The following is a 22,021-nucleotide window of genomic DNA, read 5'->3' as shown; positions in this document are numbered from 1 at the left end:
ATATGCTCTTGACAGGTCTGAGAAGGGGTATGCCTGCTTTAAACCACTCGTGGAAGTGGGGCAGCATGGGAGACGTTGTGTCTGGCAACGCCTGGCCAGTGCCTCTTTCCAGTGTTATCCCTGGATCCTCTGACAGGCCCCATGGTGCTTTCCCCGCAGGGCTTCTTCCCACAGGCCAGCTGCCAGCCTAGGGGATGGTCTTATGTGTGTGGAGATACGACAGCCACATTAGTGTGGATGTCACAGTCCCTCAGCACAGGTCTGGCACCCTTGGTCCAGTCAGAGTTGGAATGTGTGCCCCCCAAGGGTTACTGCTATGACAACTTCACCAATAATATCCTTTCTGAGTTCTTGTCCTGTAAACACAGAGGAGAACAATGGCCTTGCTTCACACACCCCCTCTGCCCCAACCCCTCCAACTTAGAAGGGGACCTTAGGGGCCTTCCATAGCCCAGAACTGCCCTAGGTTGGGAAAAGCAAACCTAGCTTATGTAGTTGGAAAGAACCCCAGGGAAGTCACATAAAAGGAGGTGCAGGGCTGAGCTGGGGAAGAAAGGCTAATGACGACCTCTGGGATGCCTGTCTGGGGTCAAGTTTTACGCCAACTTACAAGTATGTCATCTTGACAACTCTTCAGATCAACCTTAGAGGGATGTATGCTGGGGCACCACATGCCCTTCCAAGACAGGAGCACTGTGGTGCACACAGGCTGATAACTGAGCTAGAGTGAAGGGCTGGATCATGGGACAATATCCAGCTCCATCTGAATGAGGACAAGCAGAGATGCTTACTCCATGGGTACTTTGTACAAACAACCTCCTTGAAGCCCAGGAGACTGACTGCTAGGAGTACCAGAGCTCCAGCAGTAGGGATGCTGTGGTTCGTGAGAGGTAGGACACTTGCCCCAGGTCTCCAGTGGCCACTCTAATGCTCACTGCTCACTGCTCATCCTGCCAGCCTTGTGTCGGATCAGCAGCTTTGGTCCCTTAAGAGAACCCCCGCCCCTGCCTTCCTTCCTTCATCCCCTCTGTTCCACCTGCAGCATACAGGGTCTTGGGTATGTGAGAGAGCACACAGCCTGGCTCACTGTCCCTCCTGCCTGTGAAGCACCCTGCTCCTCCTGCATGGCTCCCCCACCAAAGCCTCAAAAGGACAGCCCCTTGGTTCTTTGGGTTATTGATCTGCCCCTCTGTTGTCACTACCTGCTGGGACTATGGCTGGTCCTTGCTGTGCTGGATGAGATGAAGACGGGCTTGCTTTCTGGACAGTTCAGCATCCTTCAGATGTGCCTTAGCCTGTCCTGTCACCCGGACTCTGGGAAAGCTGCCTCCAAGAAACAGGGCACTCTTCACAGACAGGAGGACAGATCTGAGCTGTCTGCAGACACATGTGGACGGATGTGCAGAGCTACCAGGGAGGTTGTGTGGCAGAGGTGGGTAGTGTGATTTCATGCCTCACTGCAGCCTTCTCCAGTGTGTTCTTAGGACCTGCTCAGCTTCGCATCTGCGAATGGAAAGCCTTGAAACCCTTTTCTTTCAGGAGTGCTGAAGGGTGTGAAAAGTGGTACCCTGGGGCAGCCTCCCTGTAAGCCCCTCTGACAGACAGGGCCACCCTTCCTTCTTCCTCACCTCTTGAAGTTCTTAGGCTGGTCACTAGGTGTCACCACAAACCAAGTTGAAGCCACTCCAAGGATCCAGAGGTGGCTTTGGAGAAGGTCTGGCTGGGAGATGAACTAAGACAGGCTAGACTCCAGCCCAGTGGGCCACGAGTCACCCTCCCCAGCAAACAGCCACATGGTACACCCAGTTAGACTGGATTTGAGAAGAAACGGTAAGTACTTCCTAATTGAATGTCCCAAATGTGGCATGGGTCATGTTTACATGCAAAACAGTAAACCGTCTGTGTTTTAACTTGTCAACCTTATCCCTTCCCACATGAGCCCACAGGAAGTCATGTGGTGGACAGGTTGTCTCATGCCACCCTTAGCTGGTTCCAGACTTGACACAGATCCCAGGCTGCTAGCTGTGGATGTCTTCCTTTTCAGCCCAGCTGCCGTCTGGACCCTGCGAGGACAGCAGGCACTCAAACTGCCTGGAGAGCCCCTCTGCATCCCCAAGAATACTCCCAATATTTAGCCTAATCTAACGGTGGTGCTTAGTAAATACAGGCATTTCTGCGCAGTGTTGTGCAGAGGTGGAGCGAGACGGGTGGAGCGGGATGGGTAGGGGTGGAAGGTAGGATAAGAGTCCAGGAGTGTCTCCTGGAGAAGCCGGCTTACATGAGAAAGGCCAGGCAGATGAGGCCGAGGGACTGTTGTACTTGTGACTGATGAGCTATCGTGTGGTGTGTGTGTGTGGGAGACCCTGCTGGAGGGATCTGGTGGGTTTGGAAGATCAGCTGACCTGATGGCCGCAGTGTTGGTGAAGGAAATGCTGGGTGTCCCTGGGTGGCCTCTCTAGGCTGTGCCCTGCTCAGTACAAGGAACAGGAAAGCGCTTTATAAATCAAAGCCATGCAGCCCAGACATCTGAGAAGGTTCTCAAGGGAGCAATGGTTGGAGCAGACAGGCGCTCCAGACAGAGGGAGCAGTGTGAGGAGAAAGGGACACGGAGTGGCAGGAGTTTGCAGGGGTGGATTCGTGACAAGAATGGGCTATGAAGATCGGAGTTAGAACCCTGTGGGGAGCTGGGGGAAGGCCATGAATGGCATGGCCGTGGGTTGGGTGCACAAGGCTGAGGGAGAGCTGGCAGCAGCTGCACTGACCTAGGTAGAGGACAGTATGAATGGGGCAAGGCTAGGGGGGAGCGGTTCTCCGTGTTTCGGGGGGCCTAGGCTGCACAAGTGCCCTCTCTCTTGCTCCTGTCAGACCTGAGTTCAGAGCCAGCCTCTGGTAACTATCTACGGCCAGAATTCTACATCCCATCAGTGGGATAACTTCCACACAGATGACACACAGGAGCCATGAGAATCCAAGGCTCAGTGCCAGGCCCAGTCACCCTCAGCTGTGTGCTGGTGACACGCTGCTGCGGAGCCCAGGGATGGACACTTCCCGAGAGACACAGCATGTACACACACCCTCCTTCTCGCCCTCGCGAACACTTCTGACACACACCTCACTTTCACAGCAAGACTTTGAGGCTTGAGGACTGAGGGCTGAGAAGGGACCTAGGGCCAGGTGGGTCGAACGTCTCTTGTCTTGGTACCCTCTGAGCCGTGGCTCACCTTCTGCCCTTCACTGTCGATTCCTGGAGACCCCAAGGACCAGCAGCTTTGCAGAAAGATTGCCTGCCAGCATCGAGAAGCTGGCCCTGTGGTGCCCTTGGCGCCGGCTTGAGGCCAGGCCAGGAGAAGTACGTGAAGCGGGCTCACCAGTCAAAGGAGTTGTTTATGGGGGTGGGAGGCTCATAAAAAATAATGGGATGGATTTATTATCCCCGCGCTGAGGGCCATTCCAGACCGCACAGGGCCAGGCCTCTTCCAGTAGCACCATAAATCTCTACACTAAGTGCCAGGGATGCCCGTCCTCCCGCCCACCTGGTCTATAGCACACAAGGAAGTTCGGGGAGGCCGCAACCCTCCATGGCCTGTCCCAGCCCCCATAGTCAGTGATGGAAGGGCTTAAAACAGGGCAGGGATGATCCTGGCCCTGGAGCTACAGTGGGGGCCCTGGAGTGCAGGCCTGGCTTGCTTCCCAAGATGTGAGCATCGTATCTGGGGCACTATTGACAGGAGCCCAACAGCCATGTATACTCACAGGACGCTAAGTCATGATTTAGCTGGGGATTCTTGTGAGGGACAGAGGGGCTTTGTTTGTGGACTTGCTTATTGGAATTGGGAAAGAGAAAGAGTTGGTTCTGGCACTAGAAAGCTAGCCTTCCCCATCTTTAAGTCCCCCCCCCCCCCATAGTACGGCATGGGAAGGGAAGCCGTTTTCCATCAAGGGGCATGGCGGCACTTATCTGAGTTATCTCACAGGGGGGCTGTGAGCATCAGGGCAATCCCCCAGTGGAAGCCACTGTAACACTTAGGGGACTGGAGCTGGGCCTGGCGAGGGCTCATATGACTGAGGCAGGGTTAGGGAAGGTAAGTGTCCAGTTAGTCTTCAGGGCAAGGTGAAATGAAAGCGAAAAAGGTTGAGCTGAAGACAAAGGCGGGAGGATGAAGGACCAGACTGGGGGGCAAGAAAGCAGGAGGGCTGGATAAAGTCAGAGTTGGGATAGCTCAGAGTCTGTGCTTGTGGCAGGCAGTTCCTGACCCAAACTCCTATACACACTCCGAACTCCTCAGGTGGCCTCTGCCAAGCAGCTCCCAGCCAGGCCTGACTCCACCGTGAGCTTGGGCAGTGTGCTCAGATCCCAGAAGCGAGGTGAGCTTGGCATTTCCCACCACTATGACCATGGCCAACTCAGGCCAGGCAGGGGCTTGCTATCACGCCTCAGGAGTCTAAATACCGGCTGGAAGAAAACACTTCACTCCCAATCCTAGCAGGTAAGGAAGCATGTGTGTGTCCCCTTCAAAATTCACACTTAAAATGGAACCCTGAATACAACGGAAGGAGGGAGACCTTTATGAATGATGAGGCTGGTGGATCTCGGGTGAATTAAGGCCCATGAAAATAGGTACAGGCAATAGCGAGGCCTTTTGTCCCTGCCTTTTGTGACATCTGCATACAGAAAGAGGCAGAGAAGTCCTCACCAGATATGGGACGTTCTGGAGCCTAGTTCCTCAGTTTCATAACCTCCAGAATGGAACAGAAATAATACTGAGTAATCATAACAGCAAGAAGGTACCAAAACAGCTCGCAATCTTCTCTGCTACGGACAGACTGAGTGAGGACTTGGTGAGTACTCCTCTGCTCCCCCCCCCCCACTCCCACCCCCAGTTCTGTGGCACAGTTGCCTCTGCACTTGGACTGGGTGGCACCTGGTCTTGGATCTGCTTTTCCTGCAGCCTATGATTTGGGGAGGATGTCCCCACATACAAAGATGGGGTACTTTTACATGTCATGCATAGAAGCGGGACAGAGGGATTAGGGTGTAGGGTCATTGAATTGGCAAACATATGACAAGCAGAGGCTTGTTGCCTCTGCCCTCTGAGAACACACACGGGGTGGTCTGAGACTCCACAGAGTCCTAGGATCCTGACCTTCAAGGAGATCCCAAAGTCTCGAGGTTTCCCTCCTTTCTTCAGACCCTTTCAGACCTCAGCAGAGACTGGGCCTGAGCCAGCTCAGGAGACAGAGGGCAGGTGTTCTGTAGACACCATTTTTGAAGACCCTTAACCACACACCGAGTCAGATTCTGATGGGACTTGGCATTTCCAGCCTTAAATATGTAGGTTGCCATGCAGAAGGCCCTGGGCCATGTCTAGTGGGGGTAGACTGACCCTGTCACCCAGGCTCCACTGACTCCCAGGTTTCTATACTGTAAAGAGAACAAAACTCTGCCTTGTTCAGTCAGGAGTGTCCGCCGCGAAGATATTCGGCACCCGTGTGATGTGAGTAACAGGCCAGTCCGAAATGCAAACCCGAAGGAGACACGCTCTCCCAAAGGTCTGGGGCCCCATCTCACACCTGCCTCAGCCACCCTCTCTCCAGTTACCTTCCCCTCAGCGTTGTGTCCCTTCCCCATCGGTCACGGCTTCCTCAGCCACCTTCCTGTCATGTCCCCTCAGCCACCTTCCTGCTACGTCTCCCTCAGCCTTTCTGTTACCAGCTTCCCTCAGACCCCCTCCGACATTCCGTCACCTTTCTGTCAGACATCTCCCTGTCATTTTCTCTCCTCGGATTGTCACCTCCTCTCACTAGTCTCTCCTGTCACCTTCTCCTCCTCAGCTCCCCTGTTATGGTCTCCACAATGTCTGTCACTTTCCTGTCAGCCACCTTCTCGTCTCCTCTCCCTAATTCAGCCATTTTCTTGTCATCTTCCCCGTTAGTCACCTTGCCACATCTCCTGCTCGGCCATCTTCCTGTCACTTCCTTCTTAATCACCCCCTATTAACTCTCCACCTGCCTCTTGTCACCCCCCTCATCTCCCCATCACCTTCCCTCAGCCTGACAGTTTCCCCTCAGCCATCATCCCGTCACCTCTTCCTCTGCCATCTTCCTGTCACATTATCTCCAGTCATCTTCCTGTCATGTTCCCCTTAGCCCCCCACCCCCACCATGTTTTCTCTGTCATCTTTCCTTTTAGCCACCCCCTGTCACTTTCCTATCAGGCATCCCGTTGTGCCCCTTCCTCAGTCACTTCCATTTCACCTTCCCCTGGGCCACCATCTCCTCTCCCTCGGCCATCCTATCAACCTCTTTACCCTGCCGCCACCTTCCCCCAAGCCATCCTGTTCATGGACCTGTGGGATATCTGGGAGTGCAACAGCCCAGCTCCCTGCTTGCTTCATTGCCATGTCCTGTCCTATCCGAGATGGATGCTAGAAATGTGGTTCCTATGTCCACTTCTCAAGGCTGAGTCAGCAACATCCAAACTCCCGTTAGACACAGTTTCTGTCTCCCTTGGTTCTGCCAGTTTGGAAAGTGGGGCTGTAGCCCTCTTTGGACTCCTGGGGGCACCCTCTCCAACAGGTAATGAAACCTGCAGTGGGTATCTCAGGTATTAAAGAAACCAGGGAATGGGGAGAGGCCGACTGGATAATGGAGCAGCTGCTGCCGGACCTAATGAGGTAGAAAAAGGTGAAGGCCCCTGGGGCTAGGGAGGCAATGAACTCATACTCTGGCCAGGTTGGAGGCAACTCACGAGCGGTCTTGCGAAGAAGCATCAGGCCCAGGGCAGGGTGAGAGCAATCCCCTCTAGTGAGGCTGCACGGTGCACACATTAGGGTAAACACTGGTACCCACTCTGTCAGGCTCTGGTCCCCTTGATCAGATGGCACTGGAGGACAGGAGTGTCTGAGGACTTTCCTTGACACTCTTCCAGAAAAACGGCAGAGAGACCTGTGTAACACTCTGGCCAGTGGTTCTGAGTTTTTTTTTTTTTTTTTAATCATCAGAGCAGCCCGAGGCTGTTTCTCCGGCTCAGCGGCTACTGGTCCGTGGCTAGATGACCTCACTAGCCCCAAGTTATCTCATTCCCACCGCAAACTCCTGCTCTCCCCGGGCTCCTTCCTTACCCCACCCACACCCTGTTGGACTGCTCATTCCTTCTCGAGTTAGCTACCAGCTAGAACAGGCCCAGCTGCAGTGTCAGTTGCTCTGAGGCCGAGGCTAGCCCATCACTGGAGTCTGCGAGCATGAAGCAAACATGGACAACACAGCAGAGAGTCATCTCAAATTTAAATAAAGGGGTGGGGGCTAGGGCAAGGCTTGGCTACATGTAGCTCTGAAACCCCCTTGTGAGCTTGTGTTGTTTCCTACAACAAGGTGGTTTCCTCTCACTCTGCTGCCTTCAGCCCCTGCCAAGGCTGGACCATGGCAGGTGTCTAATGAGACTCTAAGCACAGCCCTGCGGAACAGTTTCCTGCACAAGAGGCAGGTGCATCTCAATGTCACACCCCACTGGCTACCAGGGGTGCAGGTGCACCTTAACGTCACACCCCATTGGCCACCAGGGGTGGTCAGGACTCATGATTAGGCCACCAGAGTCAATGAGGTGACCGTGGGTATGATGGTTCGATTGGCCACCCCTCAGGTGAGAAAAACATATCTGCAGAATCCCCAAGGCGCTTGTCCCAGCTCATAGTCATAGAGGGTTTCACAGTCAATCTTTTCCTAGACTGGAAAAAGAAAATCAAATGGCCCCAACCTAGGATCCAAAGGCACCAGGCTTGGGAACAATGAACTGGATCGGTAAGTGGGGCGATGACAGAGTAACATTTCTTCACAAAGGTTGGAGTCTGTGGCCTTGAGAGGCCCTTCCACATCCAGCCAGTGTCGGTTAGACTGGGGGAGATAACACTTCGCTGAGGAAAAGGGCAAAACCATCCATGAGGACATACCTTCTTGGAGCAGGAACTTGACATACTTTAAGGATTGGAAGGGTAGGGGTGGGAGAGGTAGGAAGCCCAGCATGTTAGCCTCTGGGTAGTCAGGCCTGTGGCTGGCCTAGTGATAGCAGAGGCTGGGCTGAGTCTGGAGTGGCCCTTGGGCTGAAGACCAGAGGTGTTGAAGGTCAGAGGAGGTCTTGTTAGCACTTGGGCCAGAGGCTGAGCAGAGGTGGGCCTGTGGGCTGTCAGGACACCAAAGCCTTTACCAGGAAGTACTAAGCAGAGAGACTAGCCAGATCCAACAGTCCCAGGGTCCCTTTTCATCCAGTGCAGCCTGAGCATCATCAGTGTCAGGTCAAGCCATGCCAAAGTTCTGGGGACCAGAAGGATTTAACTAGCCCCATGGCACATCCCTGGGGCAGGTTTTACATTGGGTGTTTCAAAGCTTTTCCCTTAAGGGCTTTTTGTTGTTGTTGTTTTAATAGCCAAATGACTCAAAGAGGCAGAAGTGACAGCAGAGGCCCCAGGGGCTCTGAAGCCAAGAGCCTATTGCTCCCAATCCAGCCTGGGCCTGATCCATAAGCCTCAGGCCAGGGTTTATGCTGGTGCCTGGGAAGCCAGGCTACTCAGAAGTACTGAGCTTCGAGGCCTCCCTTCTGGGCCAGGAGCCCAGACTGACCTTGGCCCTGCATGCATCTAATCAAAAGAGGTCTGTGCTTTGGGTGGGTGGGTAGGGGGTGTAGTGGCATTTCATTTGTATTTTAATAAATAAAACTTGTCTGAGGATCAGAAAAGTAAAATGGCCACACTGGCCAGCCTTACAGACTAGGCACCAATGACACACACCTTTAATCCCAGTAACCACATTAGTTTGCCATAGAAACTGGGCAGTAGTGGTGCAAGCCCTTAATCCCAGCACTAGAGAGGATGATAAAATGGGAGGAGACAGCTCTCAGTCTCATTCTGAGATTCCTGGAGGCAGGATCACCATATTCGGACTGAGGTCAAGGTAAGAGCCATTGGCTAGCTGCTTTGCTTTTCTGATTTTCAGGTTGAACCCCAGTATCTGTCTCTGAGTTTTCATGAATCGTGCTACAAGGGGGATTCCAGAGATCTGGAGAGGAATTAGCCAGTCAGGTGACAGGAGGAATCCATTTGCCTTCCCAGGAGCCACAGAATCAGAGGCCACTTGGGAGGCGAGGCGCTCCGTCCTAGCACTTCCAGGCAGGCTCTGATTCTTGAGCGGTAAGATTCGTCACTGTGGCTGATGCTACAGGGGGCACTTGTGACAACCACAGACTATGCTTCAGGAGGTCGGCTACCCGCCTGCCCAGGATCCCGTGTCCTGCCATCTCCCAGGCATTGTGCACATTTTCCTCCAGTCTGGAGGCCTGGACAGTGCATTGCCATTTGCCCTGCAAGATGGGCTTCCAGAAGATCCCCAGGAACTGTTACAGGATTGGCTGCATGGCCCAGCTTAGAGAAGCCAGAGATTCTAGTCAATGTTTCCAATAAGGAAAGCAACCTCTTTCAACCACCTGTCAGTCAACAGAGACTGGGGATGAAGTGCTACAACTGGATTTTGGCCAACTCTGTATTCCTAGCTTTGTAAAAATCCAGGGGAGCTTTTGGGTGGGATGAACTGTGTCCAAGGCTATACCCAATACCAGCCAGTACACAACTCTTCCACTCCCAGCCTCTAGAGTTCCTAAATTCCCTTAAGAATCATCTCCTGCCACCGACCCACCTCCAAGCGCCAGTGTTCTATGGCTACTCTCTTCAGAACATACCAACCCCTCCCCGTACCTCCCCCACAAGCCCCAGGATCCTCAGCTCCTCTCCTGGGGATCCTCTCCTTTCACCTATCCTATTCCACCATCCAGTCTTGGCTCCTAAACTGCCAGGCCTCTGTCCGCGTACCTGGCCTAGCGACTTCAGACTTCCACACGGCTCTTTTACAGCATTTGATTTCGGTACCGCCATGGCTTCCACACAGAGGCCTTCAGCTCTGGCCACTGTTTCACCACCTGCTTCTTCTCTGACAGGTCTTATGACCTGAACAGAACCGACTACAGCAAGCGCATCTTGGCTCCAGTCCCAACTCTGCTTCTCTAACCTCGCTTCCTCCCTCGTCAGTGGGGTCACACCCGGCCTCCTATGAGTGCTCTGTGATGGTGGCCTTCAGGCCTGTGCCCTGGCAGCAGTTCCCTGCTCACCCCGGGGTTGTTACCTCTTCTCACCCGTCTCCTGAGGCAAACACCAAAATTTGTAACCTCTCAGCCCAGTAGATGCCGACAAGGCAGATCGGACCAGCTATAGCTGCCCTTTTACATCCTCCCATCCGTTCTTCCTCGTACACTCAACTAGAGGCATGGCCTCACCACAGCCCACCCGACGTTCTCTCCAAAGGCAGGAACTGAGCATGTGCTGGTGGGGACAAAACCTCCTGGAACATGACAGGAAGTTCCTCCCAGAACCCCCACCCCCAACATAAGCAGAGTCCAGGGCCTTGCCACATGCATTTCCTGTCTGGCTCACTCATCTGCTTCTTATGGTCCCTGGGGACTCAGGTCCTCATTTACATCCCTTGCCTCCATCTTGGACAGCTCTGTCTAGTGGCACCATAGCTAGGTGGTATTAGGAACAAGATAAGCACTTGTCTTCCTGAGGCCACCTGTGTGTGGTAGCTCTGGTGTCTGGAGCAAGTGTTCAGGAAACACCAAGTTTGGCCTTCATGTGCTGGGGACACTAGAGCCAGGAGCCAGTGCATCAGACTTGTCTGTGAGGAAATTGCCAAAATAAACCCAGGCAATCTAAGAAACTACTAGAATACTTCCGGTTTACCGTCTTAATATATTTCAAATGTATTTTTGCTTTTTATTTTCCCAGGAATCACTTTTCAGCAGAAACCACACACAGTGTCCTAGAATCCCACTCCACCACCCCTGGCAGGCCCACGGAACACCAGCAGGTCACACTAGTCTCTCCTTGTAGCTCCAGACACCCAGCTGGCCCAGTGCCATGGCCGCTGTCTTGTGAATGAGGAGGCTGAGGCTCCAGGCATACAAGGAGCTCGCTGAAGAGTGGTCCTGGAAAGGGATGGAGGAGCTAGGGTCTCACCTGGGCTCTGTGGAGCCTTCTTTGCGCCTGTCTTCCCCTGGCAAATCTCCAGCTTTCCCTCCTTGTCAAAGGTCAGACGTGGAGACGGGACAGCGGGCTGTTCTAGCTAATGTCACATCTCCAGCCTTGACTATAACAGGACGGCCTGACCCCGGGAACCTTGGCTCTTGGCCCTGTCTCGTTAGGCCTCTCTGCAGTAGTACACAGCCCTGCTTTGGGATCTGGAGCTTGCATAGCGGCTGATGAGCCTACGTCTTTGCTATTGCTGTTCACTCAGTCCAGGTTCCACACATGTGTTGGCTTCTGATAGTCCTGCTGCCATAGGCCCAAGCTTCAAAACCCTCCAGGATCAGAACATCAGTGCCCTGACACCAAGAACCTTCACCTGCTGGGCTTGGCTCAGTCCATCTAGCCTCAGCCTGCTGAGTCACCCCATCCCACCTGGCCTCCAGGGGCCGCAGGCTCTCATCATGGTCCCTCAGCAGGCTGGTAACCCAGGAACAGGAAGCAGATAATCATGGGTGCTAGAGGCTTATGGAGATATATAATGTGACATCAGCCTTTTTCAAGGGGTCTGGCAAACATGGGGTCTCAGCCTCACCACATACAGACAGGAGAAATACCAACAGTTGGCAGAGGGAAGGAATAGAAATATTTCTACAAAGACCCACACTGGTAACACACGATAGCCACGGAGATCACCACTGAGAACCCCTACCCTGACCCTGAGGCTTCTGGAATCCACATGTGGAGAGGGCTGCCTGTCTGTTTCCGCAGGGTTGGGAGGCATGCCTGGTCAGCATAGGCTGTACTTACCATTGGAGCGGTGTATGCAGGTGTGTTGGTTATCACTGAGAAAGAAGCCACTGTGGCACTGACACTCATAGCTGCCCATGGCATTGACGCAGATCTGCTGGCAGCCGCCATTGTTGTCTTGACATTCATCCACATCTGTGAGAAGAGGGAGAGAAGGGGAGAGGAGACGTCACACCTGGAGCTAGTGGGTTACAGACACAATCCAGTTCTCCATTGGTTAATGAAGGGTCTCCACAGAGGTGCTGTACAACAGAAATACTTCATGGTCTTCTGCATGGCACGTGCTGTGATGGTCCTGCACAGGGTACTCCAGGGCACCGTGCCGTGATGGTACCACACGGGGTACTTCACGGCACCATGCTGTGATGGTAGTTCAAAGGGTACTCTGTGGAACCATGCTATGGTGATACTACATGGGGGTACTCCAGAGGTATTTCATAGTACTCCACAGGCATACTCCATGGTATTCCATAGTAATCCCCCACAATAGAACACCCCAATATACCCCAGAAGTAGTTAGTTACAGGGCTGGAGGATCATGACTGATTCCTGGGTGCCTAGCACAGTTCTAAGCATCTTTCCTATGTTAACTCTGGTCCTTGCACCAACCCTATCAGATGCAGGTGTTAGCCCATTTATAGACGAGGAATCTGTGCCAGGTTACATGGGAAGTGACAGGGGTAGCCTTCAGCCCCAGCACATTAACTCCCAAACGCGGCCTTACACCGGACTCTTCTCCCCAGGATGACGGTGCAAACCAAAGTGTCTCCCTAACACGGAGCTCAGCTAACCGCAGCCACCATTCCCCACTTCTTCAACCCACCTCGGGTTTCCAGCTGACAGCACAAGGCCCTGGAGCCCTGAGGGGGAGGCTGGAGGTCAGGGCAGCCTGCGCCACCCTGAAGGTCTCAGCTTGGCAGATTGATTTCAAAAGCTAGGAGGGTGAGGGGAAGATTTGAAAAGACCCTGACCTCTGGCTGCCAGGACTGCCGGGGAAGGCTGCCAAGAGGTCTTTCCCACTCTGCGGGAGGCACCGACTCAGGGCCGATGCTCACTTCTGACCAGAGGCTGCTGGCACAAAGGGTGTGACTGGCTGAAAGGGCCTTTAGGGAGCTCCGGTCCTGAGCAGAACAGCATGTTTCAATTACCAGAGTCATAACCCCCTACTCTGTCGGTTTGTTTAATGAAAGAAGGGCTTCTTAAACCTTAATGTTCCATGGCTGTATTGTCATTTTAATAGGCAAATACATAAAACCACAAAGCAATGTGCGTATGGAGCTACTGGCTGTGCCCAGCCAATCCCCAGGCTCCAACACACACAGACACACACACACACACACACACACACACACACACACACACTTCCTTTGTATGCATATGTGCACACACACGCTGGCACTGTAAATTTCCTATGCTTTTTAAAACAGACGTCTTTTGCTATAGAGACCAAAAGGATGTGAGGGGGGAAAAAGGTAGAGGCAGGCGATGACCTGCACTGAACTGGGGACAGCTTGGCTCTCCAGCACTGTCAGCTGGGTCTTATTTAGGCTTGAGGGCTGCAGACCACTTTACCACCCAGGAGACCGCATGGCTGCCTTTGAGGCCCACAGCGTGGAGCATCATTATTCTCCGGCAAGCTCAAATGTCAGCCGTGTGGCTGTCAGAGGAGGGAAACAGATCTCTCAACTCTAAAAGCCACCAAAGGTTGCAGCTCACACGTAAAGGTGGCTCTTGCTGAGAGGAGCAGCAGGCCCAGAGACTGACCTGGGAGGTGCGGTAGCCATGGGGGTGGTGGGGGGCGGTGGTGAGGATGACTGGGGGCATTGCTAACTGGTTGAATAGCCTTCTCTACAGTCTTGTTGATGGCTTCCTGCTGGTCCAGTTCACCTTTCCTTAGTGAACCCCAAAGTACATGGAGTACCTTCACTTGGTGAACTCCAAAGCACATCTTCCATGTTGCAGGAGGGTCTGCCCTGGGCACTGTCTGGTCACCTGAGCAACAGGAAGCCAGCATCCTGGGCGCTTCCTGTGGACTGAGGGGCCTCACTAGGGCCTCAGCAGCTCATGTGATAGGGTGTGTTAATAACTGCATGGCATCCATTGGTCATCGGACACTCAGCGAGCTGACGTGATCTGGGTGGCCCGCACAGTAGGTCAGAGTGAAGGCAGAACTCACCTTGAGGCCAGAACCCCAGAGCAAGAGCCCACAGATACCTTGTTTGGCTGGCTGTGCCCAAAACATATTCAGACCAGTTATGAAGAACCCGCTCCCTCCTGAGCTTGAGTCTGAGATCAACTTAAACACACACTCCTGAGACCCATAAGACGCGGTCCGTGAACAGCGCGGATGCAGAGAGTGACTGTCTCTGGGCTGAGTCCTATGTCTGACTCAACTGCACAGAGAGAGGTAGGCGCCTGTGCCTGCGTCTTAGCACACGGCTGACCATGAGCTCTGACCCTGGGAGGCAGGTGTGCTCGCTGCCATGCATCACTGCCTCTCTCCTGGCTCCCAGACTCTAGTTCAGGGCAAGTCTCCATTGCAAGACAAACAAAGCACAAATGCACCCTCCAGTGCCCTGCATGGGGCAGAAATGTGGCCTTGGCCTGAATGCCACCCATCCGCAGGCATCTGGCCTGGCCCAGCTCTGCACCTCACCAAAAGCTAGGAACCAGGGCAGTTGACATAAGGCATCCACAGGCCCTCAGTGATCTGGCAGGGTGACTGTGCTCTTGGGACAGGGCTGTTTATACTAGCGGGGAACAATGACTCGCCAACACTGATGAATAATTTGAAACAAATGCAAGGCCGTGTAAACATGTCTTTCCCTTGCTCCCAAATGATAAAACCCCAAGATTAAGCAGGCGGGAAAAGAGAGCTGTCCCTCTGCACCCTTTTCTACTGTGTCCAAACAGGGCCCCACATCCTACCCAAGTAGGGTAGAAAGTACTGGGGACACTGAGTCCCTATACAGCCTGAGGCCACACTCATGACCTCTTCTATAGACACTCAGCATCTCAGGCTCTCAAAGAGGACTCATGGCGGCTGGAGGATGATCAGCTGGTGTAGCTGGGATCATGGGAAGTCTGCCTACCACCTAGACCAGATGGGGGTCAACTGGCAGAGCACCACGGAGAAACAGTCCCTTGGCTGTTCCTTGGAGTTAGCCGGCACACTGTGACCCAGCACGGGGTGCATCTTACCATGAGAGGCATCCTCAGGGCCAGAAGGGAGTCCATAACAGGGCTCTCTAAGGTCTGCTCTGTTTTCCATTAGCTCATGGGCAGTACGGGGCCTTGTCTTCAAGAAGCATGGCAGGGTCTGCAGACTGTCCTCCAGGGAGCCACTTGGGGCACTGGGGTGCAAGTAGGCTTTCCTCTCTCTCTATGGAATCATAATTGTTCTTACTGATGGACTGTGTATTTGATCTTGTTGGGAACGCCCCCTCCAACAGTCAGGCCCAGTCACTTCACAGATGGATGCCTGACGCTAGTTCCTGCCACAGCTTAGTAGACACTGCTTGCTAGATCCACTCAGGAACCCTTCCCACCCCAACCCCCGGGTCTAGTTCCTATCACCTCTGGTTCTCAGAAGAGGAGAGAGATGGAAAGAGACTGTCTCAAAACCCAAAGGATAGAGTGCTCTCCCGTCGGCGAGAAGAACTTAGTCAGAGACCCACGGGGCGGAGGGTAGTTCCTCATTTCCATTGCCTGGGCCACAGGTCCTGCTGTGCCACCCCTGCCATGAGTGGGGATAAGCTTGTATCTCTTTCACAAGAGGCAGGCCTGGGGTGGCAGGACAGGCCATACCTGACAGTCTAGGGTGTGAGCTCCCTGGGGTGGGGGGCAATATCTCAGCTCATTTTTCAGAAGGAGGCTGGCTGCTGCAGCAGAGTGCTGTCTTGGCTCACCAGGTGTGGTGGTTTGAAAGAAAATGCGCCCCCCCCCCCCAAAGGGAGTGGGGAGTAAGTGTGTCGCTATGGAGGTGGGCTTTGAGGTCTTAAATAAACTCTAGATACCACCCAGTGTCTCAGACCACTTTCTGTTGCCTGCAAGATATAGAACTCTCAGCTCCTTCTCCAGCACCATGTCTGTCTGTGCACCACCATGTCACACCTGATGACAGTGGACAGAACCTCTGAAAATGTAAGCCCCCTCCCCCCATGAAATGTTTTTCCTCTATAAGAGTCGCCTCGGCCACCGTGTCTCTTCACAGCAATGGAAGCCCTGACTAAGACACCAGGCATCCAGAGGAACCTGAGCAGGCTCTCTATGCCACTCTCCAGGAGCCCGCTTCCCTAGTACCAGAATGTGCCCTGTTCATATACACTTATACCCTTCTCCAGGGATAGCCTCGTCTCCTCAGACCAACCCCTTGCCCTTCTGCATCCATAGACACTAAACGCTACTTGGGGTTTTAGAGCAGGAAACAGGGATGGCGGGCTTCCTGGAGGGGGTGATGTAAACCCTGGTCTTCTAGCACAGGGAGATGTGTGAGCTGAGGCTGGAGGATTGGCAGGGCAGGGCACAGAGAGACGGGACTGCAGCAGTAGGAGAGTTCTGGAAGCCCCCATGACTGGCGAGGTCCCGCATGCTAGCTCAGACAGCTGGGAGAGATGAGCCCTGGCATGGAGGTGTGTCTTGAGCTGGGTGACCATGTAAAGTTCTCAAGAAACACAGTCGAGTCTGCAGAGTGATACTCTTGGAGACGTTCTCGGAGTAGCTTGACAAGCAGGGTGTGGCTAACCCTTACGGTGTAAGCAAGACTGAACCTGTGTGCAGCGAGACCCCCGAGGGTCCTGGAACAGCACGGGTGGCGGTGGGGACATCTTGCTTCTGACATTCTACCATCTTCCTTTATAACCACAGTGGGGCTTCCTAGAAGGCAGGGAAGCCCTGGGCACTGGAACTAAGCTATGAGGCAGATTCCAGGAGGTTCTAGAGGAGACCCTGAGTCGGGTGGCAGGGCTAAGGACTCAGAACAAAGAGCTTATCTTGAAGCCCCAGCTTGGCAAGGGACGCCAGGACTTCTGGAGGATGAACAGGTCCCCTCCTTTAACGCAAAGTGTACTTCTGTACGGAGTGCCCCCCTTTTTTGGCTATCTGAGGTGTTAGACAACAAACGGGGAGGAAGTTGGGCCTCAGGGGGTCCCCAAGGTGACCCTCAGTAGGAATACTATTCGGTAGTTGTTCCTTCAGTTAAAGGCAGTAGCCAGTGACAGGAGAGACTGCTGGAGCCTAGGAAGGCCTGGGTACCCAAGGTGACAGAAGATGCCACCTCACTCAGCCTGCCCTGAAACCTCCCCTGGCCATCCAGGTCTGAGAAGCACTCCATTTCCCAACAATACTTTAGTCTGTATCCCACCCCAGCAGTCACCAGGGCTGCTAACTTGTCCCCCACACCTAGTCCATCTATCTCCCCAACTCCCATGACACAGCCATCTTAGACCTCGGTGTCCCCCTACATGTCCATTCTATGCACATCTTCCAGCTTCCCTCTGATGCACACTTCAAAGGCGTGGCCCCCGCGCGTGCGTAGCTTCAACAGGACGCGGCATCTGTGATAGAGCCTCACAGGGTCTCTGGAGTCACCGCCCAGCACAGACCCAAGCCTGGCTCTGACACTGGAGCAGGTAGCCCTTAGCCGTGACTCCTATCCCGCTTTGGTCTGTGGACACAGCCTCACTCTCCAGCCCCACCAGCCCTGCGGGGTCATGTCAGGGCTGGGGCCGTCTCCCCACAGGAAGGGTCTCTAAGGCCAGGCCATAGGCTTCTGGAGGACGGGTTGCAAGAGGCCTGTGGTTTGCTCCCAGGGGCCGCTGCTTGGCCCCAGGTGGGGCTGTTTGTTTTTTTTTATTAATAGTGGGTTGTTTGTCCTCTTTTGGACGAGGAGCCGGGGTTTGCAGTTATTTATAACTGGAAATTGCTCCTTGATCCTGCTTCGGTTGCTTTGTGCTTCCCACGAACACTCACAGTTCGACACAGGGACTCTGTGTTTGGAGGGGACCCCACCCATGTTTCTGTGGCTGCCCAGAGTCCACTGTGTATCAGGCCTTGCAACAGGCTCCCAGCAGCCTGTAGGCGGGGACGGAGGCGCAGGCTCATTGGTGGAACCAGGTTCAACCTCTGCCACTGAGTTCTGCCACCTGGTCCTGGCAGAAGCAATGCCCCACCCCCACCCCCGCCCCACTCCTTTCTGAAGGGCAGCTGAGGCAGAAATGCCTCTTGGCTATCGAATGACTCTTGCAAAATTGCATTTGATGAGTTAAGTGTAAATAAACGAGAACCAGATGGATTCGATTTCGGGTAAAATACACATGGGTCTTAGCGATCTGGGGCCTGAGTTCTGGTAGAATAAGATACTCCTGAACCGTCAAGTTCTCTGGCTCAGCATGCAGGAGGGATAAGCGGGTCACTGAGGACCTGTCTGTTTCCCGCTCTGGGTGTCATCTGCAGCCTTCTCCGTGGCTCCTGGGTCCCCTGCAGGTCAGCAGTGTGCAGCCTCTTGGGCAAGATCCAAATCTGGACTCAGGGCTGAGAGAAGCCTGTGTGGAGCTCAGCTCTCTATACTAGCAAGCCCTCTGCTAAACCCCCAAGCCCAGCCAGGAGGGCCAGGCTCTGCTGGAGTTGCCTGCATCAAGGCACTGTTTCTCCTCAGGCTCCTGCCTTCTGAAGCCAGCTGCTAACCAGCCCCCCCCCCCCCAGCAGAGTTCTGTGTCCCTAAGGACACAGATTTGTTGCTTAGTTCAGGCTTTCGACTGTTCCCCCTTAGAACTGCCTATAACCCTGTGGTCGCTGCCTATGGGGTCTGGATCTTTTCCCACAGGCCACACCAGATGGGGCACGAGTCAGTTAGCTCTGACCTCAGGCTGCTGAGCCTTTCAATTCAAGGCCTGGGTTTCTTTCTCTGTAAGGCAGGGATGGTCATATAGCGTTGAAGTGTTGGGATATAGGGGGGGTGTTAGAGTAAGCACACAGTCAAAACCCTCAGCGCCAGATCTGGCCCACATGGCTCCCAACAAATGTGAGCAGTGAGTGTCTTGAGTCTCCAGGGATGGCAGGCACAGCATGCCGGACAGCCAAGTCCCTTCTAAATTGGAAAAGTGACAACAGGCCACGTGAGAAGGGAGAGTTCAGCTTGCCTGGCCTTCTGGTCTCTGAGCGGAGGAGTTCCTTAAACTGCCTCCCTCCTGACGTAGCTCTGGGTCGCTCACCTCCCAGGACTTCTCTCGGGGGTGGGGTGGGGTGGGGTGGGGGGTGGGAGGTGGTCAGCTTATGACTGTGTTTAATGCTGACCAGAACCAAGGGGCGGAACTGTGCGTGTGGTCTGCTCGCAGTGTGTGGGACAGCGCTCTCCGGATCTTTCCTTTCTACAGTTGCTTTTTAGAATGGAGATGCAATTCACGCCTTGGGGTGCACCTTGGCCATTTTTTTTTTTAGCACACCTGCTATGTCGTGTAACCATGGCTACTAATTCTGGAACATGTTCTTCCCTCAAACAATAACGATGTGCCCCTTCCTAATGAATCCCGCCCCCCGGGACCACAGGTCTACTCTGTCTCTATGTATTTACCTGCTCCTGACATTTCACCATGATGATTACTCACTGCTTGTCCTTTTGTGTCTGGCTTCTTTGACACAGCACAGTGTTTGTAGCATGCATTAGAAGCTTCCCCATATTATATGGCTGAGTAATATTCCTGTCTATATATCTGTCACGGTTTTGTTTATTCACCAACTAATGGACATTAGGGTTGTTTTTGACTTCGGTGCAATTGAAAATCATGCTGTGGATATTCACATAGAGGTTTTTGGGTGGACATGTTTTAATTCTCTTGGACCTATGCTAAGGAATAGCATTGTTGGATGATATGATAAATCTATATCTAATTTTATTTTATATTTGTTCATTTATTTAGTGTGTGGGTGGGGGGGGTAATGCCAAGGCAGGTGTGTGGAAGTCAGAGGTCAGCTTGTGGAACTGGTTCTTTCCTGCCATGCAGGTTCTGGGGAATGATCTTGGATCCTCAATCTGGGTAGCAAATGGCCTTATCTCACTAGCCGTGGACCTAACCCCCCTCCCAGTTTTTAGTTTTTGAGACAGGGTTTCTTAGTGTAGCCTTGGCTGTCCTAGAACTACTTCCGTAGCTGTGTAGATCAGGCTGACCTTGAACTTACAAGGATCCACTTGCCTCTGCTTCCCGAATGCTGGGATTAAAGACGTGTGTCACCAGACCCGGCTTATTTTTATTTAAAATTCTATATGTCTGTATATGAGTTTATACACAGGTACCGATAGAATCCAGAAGAGGATATTGGCTTCCCTGGAGCTGGAGTTACAGGTGGCTGTGAACCACTTGATGTGGGTGCTAAGACTCAAACTCAGGTCCTCTGAAAGGACAGAAATGCCTTAAATATTGAGCCATTTCTCCCGTCTCCCTATGTCTAACTTTTGAGACACTGTCCAACTGTTTTCTATTGGGCCACATCACTTTACACTGCCACCAGCGAAGGGTGGGATGTCTGGATCTCAACACCATAGTCAGCACCTGCTATTTCCTGTTCAAAGGGCCACTCTAGTGGGTGAACTGGTATCTCCTGGCTTCTAGTTACACTTCCCTGAATACTAACAACCTCAAACAGTTTCCCGAAGGCCCAGTGGCAACTTCCTTAAAGGACTGTCTACCCAAATCCTTCTGCTCTTTTTTGTACAACCTAATGCTGTCCCTGCGTGGCTTTAGTGGCTCTCAGTCGTGCGGAGTATCTAAGTGCTTTCTACACCCCGGGTACCAGGCCCTTGTCAGATAAACGGTCAGGGATTCCCACTCTGCCCACCATCCTTTACCAACGCTGGGACCACTGAGACACGGAAGCTCCACCCAGAGCTGGGGACAGTGAGGCCTGGGCTCCTCCTGGGCCCCACCCTTTTCCCTGTCTACACTCTGCTCTCGGGAGATCTGACCGTGACCCCATAGCATCTCTGGATAACTGAGACTCTTCCCTCACTGCTAGCACCTACTCTCCCATCCTCTAAACCTGCTCACTGGCCAGTGTGGTACCTGCTTGGATGTCCAGCAGGTATATGACCTCCCAGAGTCCAAGCTGACCTAACACCACCTCCCATGGAAGAACAGAGCCAAACACAGTCCTGTCAGACCCTTAGCCTCTGCCTTACCACAGGGCAGCACTGCTCATAGACACTTGACCCAAACACCTGGCTGTCAATCTCAAAACCACCTTCCCACCCCTATATCTGCTCCCTTTGACAGCTGAACCTGCTGCAAAACCCCCAACCACAAGTCTAATCTCCTTACCTCTCCCACTGGGACAGCTGACCAGCCCCTGTATACCTGCTTTTACCCTTCACCCCCTCCTCTGTGTTTATGCTGTCCCCACTACCTGGGTTATTTCTCTCCACATGGTAACCTCACCATGTTACCCACTTCCTGAAGCCCCAAAGGAAGGACCCACAAACAGGCTCCCCTTTTCTTGGCCACCAAAGTCTATGGTGACCACTCTGGCTGCATGCTCACCAGCCTGGCCTCTGCTTGCCAATTCCAGTCTGGCCATACCCACTGGTGTCTCAGTTTCCTGTCCAGTTGCTATGATAAAATATCTGGCCAACAAGCAACCTAGGGGTGAAAGGGTTGATTTCTGCTCATGGTTCCGGGCTATAGCCCATCATAGTGCGGACATTGTAGCCTTAGAGGCTCCCTAGGGCTGGTCACATTGTATCCACAGTTGAGAGCACAGAGAATACATGGATGGATACAAGTTCTCAGTTCACCTTCTCTTTCATGCTGCTTAGGACGCAGACCAGGGAACAGTCCCACCCACATTTAAGCTGGGTCTTCCTGCTTAATATAACCTATATACAACACACATATATTATGTATAATAAATACATATGTTATGTATAATATATGTATTATATATAATTATATCATATAATTCTTGGTTATATAACCTGGTTAATATAACCAAGAAATGCCATAGACACGCCTACAGGCCAACCTGTTCTAGACAATCTCTCATGGAGACTCTTCCCCGGTCACTCTAGGTTGTGGCAAGGTGACAGTTAAAACTTCACCCTCACACATGTGAAGATCAGCTCTCCTGATAATTCCCCGGTACAGTGGGCTGAGATGGGACTC

At 53.1% G+C, this 22,021-nt stretch overlaps 1 protein-coding gene across 3 annotated transcripts in view; it reads right to left on the bottom strand.

The window, feature by feature from the left end:
- Positions 1 to 22,021, bottom strand: part of Scube1 (signal peptide, CUB domain and EGF like domain containing 1) — a 120,713-nt gene that overhangs the window by 55,372 nt on the left and 43,320 nt on the right. For all 3 annotated transcript variants that reach the window (XM_041672240.1, XM_041672242.1, XM_041672241.1), the window contains exon 4: positions 11,871 to 12,005. In XM_041672240.1, the coding sequence (XP_041528174.1) occupies positions 11,871 to 12,005 (135 nt within the window). The remainder of the gene's footprint in view (positions 1 to 11,870; positions 12,006 to 22,021) is intronic.

This window comes from Microtus oregoni, unplaced genomic scaffold (genome assembly GCF_018167655.1).
Source record: "Microtus oregoni isolate MIOR12 unplaced genomic scaffold, Mior012 000022F_ref0000154, whole genome shotgun sequence".
NCBI classification, from domain to species: Eukaryota; Metazoa; Chordata; class Mammalia; order Rodentia; family Cricetidae; genus Microtus; species Microtus oregoni.
This window is presented reverse-complemented; position numbering and strand designations above follow the sequence as displayed.